The sequence below is a fragment of the Notamacropus eugenii genome, chromosome 1 (assembly GCF_028372415.1).
Source record: "Notamacropus eugenii isolate mMacEug1 chromosome 1, mMacEug1.pri_v2, whole genome shotgun sequence".
NCBI lineage: Eukaryota > Metazoa > Chordata > Mammalia > Diprotodontia > Macropodidae > Notamacropus > Notamacropus eugenii.
In genome coordinates, this window is record NC_092872.1 from 711912047 (window position 1) to 711918723 (window position 6677).

Here is a 6677-nt window from a genome sequence, read left to right on the forward strand (position 1 = left end):
ACCACAACAGGCTCGGGTCACAGAAGGCATTCCCGCCCAAATGTGTCCCAGCAGACGGGGCCATGGGAGAATGCCCAAGAATGTTTAGTTGCTCTGACACAGGACCCAGGACTCAGGGACAGAGCCTGTGTTTTTGCCCTTCTTTGCATCCCCAGTACAGATACTTAGCAGGTGCCTAATCAATGCTTATTATTGACTGACTGACTAATAAGCCTTGAAATGGTCACCACAGAAGCCACGAAATTATGGGTCATCATCTCAAGGACATGAAAAGGGGGAGCCTCGTTTTAAAAGAAGATGTGAGCTGGGCACTAGAGAGCTCAGGTCTGACCAGCTCTGCTCCATGCCAGACTGACTAAAACCCCAGGCAGGCCACCTCAACTTTCATTCAGTTTCCCCACCTATAAAGTAAGAGAAATCACATAATTTTTTTTTAAAAAGAGAAAACAAGAGAGAAAAACAAACAAACTCTAAAAGCTCGCTTTTCCAAGACCATGGGAGCCTCGCTCCAGAGCCAGAAGCACCTTAAAAGCCACCTATTCTTCCCCCTTCATTTTTCAGATGAGCAAACTGAGGCCCTGGGAAGGAAGGGCCTTGTCTGATGGATGTCACACAGAATTTAACTAAGTAGAATTCACCCAAGATAGTGAATCACAATGTTTAGGAGTTTGGCTCCAGTATTTTTTCCATCACAGAAATTCTGCTCAACATGGAAGTCAGGTTTTTCCAAGCAGCTAATTAATGAGCCAAGTCCGGGTCCAAGAATTCCACTTTACCTTGGGTGAGCTTAGCCTGCTTTTGCTGCCGTGCCCGTAACCTGTTTTCCACCACTGAGAGTCCATGACTGTTGAAGCCATATCTGTGGAATACAAGAGAACTCAGTTCACTGGGAGGGATCTGGTCCCCCACCCAGAAATGTTGGAGCACTTGCTACACTCTGCGGGATGGACCAACATCCACTTTGCAAGAAGGGAAGGAAACAAAAGACGATTTCCCCATGTCTAGCACTTAAGAAATACTCTTCACAAATCAGAGCTATTCACTTACCTGTTTATGACTGCCTGATCTTCTGGGAGACGAAAGACTCTGGGTTTAGGATTTCCTTCCTGAGGTTTTGGGGTAACACTTCCTACCTCAACAAAGCCGAAACCCATCTTATACAGTCCATCCACTGCTTCCCCATGCTTGTCGAAGCCCGCAGCCATGCCCAGGGGATTTCGGAATTTATGGCCCAGGACCCGTACTTCCTAGAGGTACAAAGAGACCTACTGTACAGTCTCAGCTCCATTACCTCATCAATACCCACACTAATGAAGCTAGCAGGCCAAGAACCCTCCCCGCCCCCCCAGATTACAGCTACTATGGTCACTAGAAAGGGACTCATACAGAAAATCTCATCATAATGAGCTACCACTGACTCCCCCAGTCCAAGGAACAGATTCTTTTTCTGAACAAATTCCTTTCTGGCCCGCTCCTTTCCTTTCAGAACTGTCTCTCCCCATCCCTAATTCTCCCCTGTATTTCAATCCTTCCACACTGACAGTATCTTTTGAGCCAAGAAAGTCACACAAGAACGGTGATACTTAACCTGGGGTCCATGGACAGAAAAAAAATTATTATTTTCACTCACCTCAAACTGAAATCTAGCATTTCCTTCCACTGTGAGTTTTTACAGCTGGCATTCACACAGTCCTTCAAGGTTTGCTAGGTTTTTTACATGTTATCTCACTGAATCCTTACTACAACCCAGGGAGGTGGGTGCTGTTACCATCCCCATTTTAAAAATAAGCAAACTGAGGCATAAAGAGCTTAAGTGCCTTGCCAGGAGTCACACAGCTAATCAGCATCTGATGCCAGATCTGAACTCAGGGCTAGGGCTCTAGCCACTGCACCACCAGTCCACAAGCTTTACCACACAGCCAAAGGAGTTCATGTCACCAAAAAGGTCAAGAACTCCTACACTATGGAATGCTAGTCTAAATACCAAGACAGAAAGCAAAGAAATATGAGAGGTGGTATAAATCAAGGTGCATTTTTAACCATTAGCTATACACACATACTGAGAAAAAGGGGCAGAGAGGAAAAGGAAAGAGGCAGGGAGGAGGCCCAATAGCCTGCTGACACAATGCTCAAGCTCTGCTTCAGGTAGAGGGAGCCTCGGCTATGGTTTGGAGGGGTAACGAAAAGGAAATCCATACTACGGAAGGGGATTGGGGACCTCCTGGCTGACTACACAACAATTCCAGCAGAAGTGTTTCTTGTAAATAAAAACATTAATCTGAAAGAACTGCTCTTTCTCTGTCTTTGGGTCCCCAGAGCTTAGCATGGTGCCTACCACAAAGTAGGTGCTTAAGAAAAGATTAGTGAACTGAATTACACTGAGAGTGTAGACCTACTCATTCTACAAATCATCTTGTTGCTTCTTTCTACTAAGACCCCAACACTCCCCTTGAGCTCACTGGGCAACGTGGATCCTCAAGGACTCTGGGTCCTCTAGACACACGTGAGCCGACAAGGGCTTCTCGTCCTAATGATTCCAGCCACACACTGGGTGTCACTATGACACTCCTGTTATCAGGTTATATTTAGTATAATTCCATCAAGGCCTCCTTAAGGGGAAATCCAGCTTATTGAAATGCCAAAGAATTTGTTCTGGGCCCTGCAGGGCAGTCTTCTGACAGATATGGAAGGATGACGTTAGGGAGAGGCTACATTATGTGTTTGTGCATGTGCGCATCTGTGTGTATACAGAAACACACAAAAGTGGGCGTGCATGCATGTGTAGTTATATACATGTGTGTACATGTACCTTGCACGTATGTGTTTAGGTCAGTTCTGCTCCAAGCACCTCTTCAGCCCTACTCATTTTTAAAACACAGAACCCCAATTTTGGCAGGTGGAACAAATGGGATCCGAGGAAATTTCATCACTTTGGCCAGTCTGAGGACTCACAAATTTCCAATTATGACCATGGCTTCCACCAGGGGCTGCTGGCTATAATTTGGGGTCCCATGGGGGTGCATCCCCTCACCCCCCAAACCCAGAGAGGACGTACCAGTATGTCGGAATCCGGGAGAGCCGAGCGTGGGAGGAATCCCATGGAAATGCAGCGAATGGTGAGCTTGTGAGCCAGCTCTGGGTCCACCAGCCGCTGCAGCATGGGCATCAGGTACTGGGCATAGAAATGCTCATCCCCTATCGCTGTCAGGTAGGAGGTGAAGATCAGCCCTCCGCCTCCAAGGATCATCGCGGCCTCCTGGGCCCGCTTCTGCAAAAACATGTCTGTCAAGGACCCACCCCAGGGCCAAGGCGCAGGCCACCCTCTGCTGCCCCTTCCACCCCAAGTTCTGAGGCTTGTCGTGTGTGTGTCATGAACCCTGTGGGGGGGCTCGTGAGATCTACGGTCAGATGCTCGGAATGGGGCTTCACTGCCTGCCTCCCTAAGTGAAGGAAATGCTCAACTTCAGTGAGGGGTCAGACTCAGAAGACCCCTAAGATAATTGACTACCAAAGGGGGAGACCGGTTTTCCTTTGTTTGGGATCAGTGACTTCCAGGATCTGGGCTTCCATCCACAAGACCACCTCTGGTACTGCTCAGGTTGCACCCCAGTGACCCCTAACCTGGTTGGTTGGTGAGGACCAATGACATCACCATGATAAAGTCAAGTTTCAGTGTGTCCTACTGTGGCTGATCGGACCAACAGGAGCTCAGAATGCTCTACCACAGGTTGGGTACCGACAATCCATGTGAATATTTGGGGTGGATACCCCAAATGTGCGCACGCTACGTCTCCTTTGTGCTGTCTCAATTCTGCTTTGCTCATAGAGCACAGCACCCTTGCTGATGCGGGCACGCCAGGCTGAGCGGTCCTGTGCCAGCGTCTCCCATGCTGCACAGTCAAATCCAGAGTTCTGGAGAGAGACCTTGAGGGTGTCCTTGTATCGCTTGCTCTGACGCCCTAGCCTGGGACATGACCTTCCAACGTGGCCTGGCATTCAACGCTGTAACACCCTTGGAGAACCCGGGGTCAGCCCACGGTCCAGAGGAAAGGGGGGGAAGGGAATAAGCATTTACATGCCGGGCTAAGCCCACATCTCGGGTGACCCCCACAACAACCACAAAAGGGGGTGCATTTTGCCTTTGAGGAAACTGAGGCAAGCAGAGGTTAAATGACTGGCCCAGGGTCACGCTGCTAGTACCAGTCTCAAACCCCCGGCAGAGTATGGCCACAAGGTCGGGTCAGTTTTGTTTTATTTTGGGGTTTTTGGTTCTGACCTCATGTGGGGTCTTCTTGCCAAAGGTACTGGAGTGGTTTGCCATTTTACAGATGAGGAAACTGAAGCCGGCTGGGCTAATGACTTGCCCAGGGTCACACAGCTAGTGTCTGAGGAGGGATTCGAACTCAGGTCCCCGGCCCAACAGCATCAGCACTTTCTCCAAACCCACGTGGCACCTGGGCTTGGCCGGTGAGCCCTGACCTTCGGGCGTCCATCCCCCTCTCAAGGGCACGCACACCTCCGCCCAGGGGGCGCCGCTGTCCTCCAGACCCCGGCCCGGTCAGGGCGCCCCCCCTCCCCCCACCCCTAGGCGGGGGTGGAGGCATTCTTACCCTGAGCAGCCTCCGCGCCATTCCGACCGAGATACCACGGAAAACCCGCCCCGGGCTCCGCGATCATTGGTGGAGGCGGTGCGGCCTCCCTCCAATCAGAAGGGGCGGTGCAAAGGAAGACCCGCCCCTCGAGGTCGGGACGCCGGAAGGCCCAAACTGGGCGTGGTTAACCTCCATCCTTTTTACAGAGGAAGCCGAGGCCTGCGGAATTTCCTTAACCTGCCCCAGGCCGAGCAGGTCGGAAGTGGGGCTGAAGCCTCACTCCAAGGGGGTCCCCACGCGCATTGGAGGAGGGGCCAGGGGGCCGGTCCCCGCTGAGTCAGCGTCCCCGGGGGGGAAGGGCTCGCCAAGGACTCTCTGCGCTGACCTACGGGGGGAGGGGAAGGGGAGGGCGTTCTCCTTCAGCTTCTTCTTCGTGCTGCCCTCTGCTGGCCAGGAAGACCAAACTCCCTTCAGCGAGAGGACTAGCTGATAAGCACGTGGAGGGCAGGCTCCAGCTTTGGGTTCTGCTTCTCGTGGGCCCCAGCGTGTGGCTTGTGAGCCAAGGGCTCGAGCCATTCGCGTCCTGAATTGGACAGAGTTCAGCGAGGCTTATTCCTTTACAGGGGAGAAAAGTAAGTGCTGAAGGGTAGAGAGGTCCCAATTATGTTTCCCTCCCCTAAAGTGTGTAAAGAAATCTTTGTGGATGAGGTCACCGCAGCACCGTCTGCCTCAGTTTCCTCTTCTGTAAAATGACCATAATCATAGTGCCCCCCCAGCTGTGACCATGGAAAGACAATCTGTGTAAAAGGCCCTGCAGACTTTAAAGCCCGAGATAAATGGCCGTTATTTTTATATAATTTTGCGTTGTATAAACACGTAGAAATGTAGTTAAATGATTTGTATTATTTAAGTATTTATATATAAAATATATATCGTAGCTATTGTTATCGTATAACTTATATACATCTTGTATACGCTTGTATTCTCCTGTCTCCTTGGTTAGAATGTAAGCTCTTTTAGAGCAGGGTCTCTGTTTTTTGTCTTTGAGTCCTGAGCTCTTGGTATATTGCTTGGTAGACTGCAGATAATAAATAAATATTTGTTGGTCTTTTTCAGCCACTCAAAAAGCCCACTGGCTATAAGATAAAAGATCTACTCCTTAATCTGGAATTTGTTCTTCTGACACCAGACTGTAAGCTCCTTGAGGGCAGGTATTGGGTCTTGACTCCTTCAAGACTAACACTGGGTTCTGCCCAGGTTAGGTGTTCCAGAAGTAGGTGGTGATTGGCTAGGATTTTGCCCAACAGAGAAAGAAGTAGTGGAGTCAGACCTATTTTCTTAATATTCTGCTATTCTGAGTTAAATCTGCTACAGGATTCTCACACAACTCCAGTGCTATTTTCATTACACTGTACATATTGTTTTTAGCAGATTCAAGGCATAAAGTGCAAAGTAGCTAAACTTTTAAGTAGCAAGAGTTTTTCCCCAAATTATTAATGTCAGAATGTCGTTGGAGGAATTTAACCTGAAATCAGAAGGTTATAGAAGAAAGGGTCCTTAGAAATCCTCCAGGCCTTTCAGTCATATCAGACTCTTCATGACCCTGTTTGGGGTTTTCTTGACAAAGATACTGGAGTGGTTTGCCATTTCCTTCTTCAGCTCCACAGAACTCCCAACAGATTTACCAGTAGAATAGTTCATCCATCTCTAAGAGGTCAGCATTTAATTCCATCAAAAGTCAAGTACAAGCAAAGTTTAGAGAGATGAAGGATTCTTGGCTCAGTAAGAAGGCAGATGAAATTCAGTTTTATGATGATAGTAACAATACAAAATGCTTTTATGATTCCCTGAAAGCTATTTATGGACCAAAAACCTATGATGCATCACAACTACTCTGTGCCGATGGAGCCACAGTGATTAGGGATAAAGACATGATCCTAGAGAGATGCGCTGAACACTTCCATAGAGTTCACAACAGACCATCATCAATCAATGCTGAGGCCATTGACCATTTACCTCTGATTGAAGTCAATCCCTCCTTAGCTGAACTTCCACCTGAAGAAGAGGTTTTGAGGGCCATTAGGC

The 6677-nt window shown here is 48.9% G+C and overlaps 1 protein-coding gene across 2 annotated transcripts in view; it reads right to left on the reverse strand.

Moving 5' to 3' along the window:
- The window catches only part of DHODH (dihydroorotate dehydrogenase (quinone)), a 13925-nt gene extending 8211 nt beyond the window's left edge, over window positions 1–5714 (reverse strand). Inside the window, exons 1-5 of one of the 2 annotated variants that reach the window (XM_072636483.1) lie at window positions 4611–4664; window positions 4277–4385; window positions 3056–3268; window positions 1048–1247; window positions 777–859 (exon numbers count right to left, since the gene is read on the reverse strand). In XM_072636483.1, the coding sequence (XP_072492584.1) occupies window positions 777–859; window positions 1048–1247; window positions 3056–3268; window positions 4277–4321 (541 nt within the window). In that variant the 5' untranslated portion in view covers window positions 4322–4385; window positions 4611–4664. Of the gene's footprint in view, window positions 1–776; window positions 860–1047; window positions 1248–3055; window positions 3269–4276; window positions 4386–4610 lie in introns of both variants that reach the window. The other variant, XM_072636484.1, reaches the window with a different exon arrangement.
- Between the last annotated feature and the right edge of the window lie 963 nt (window positions 5715–6677).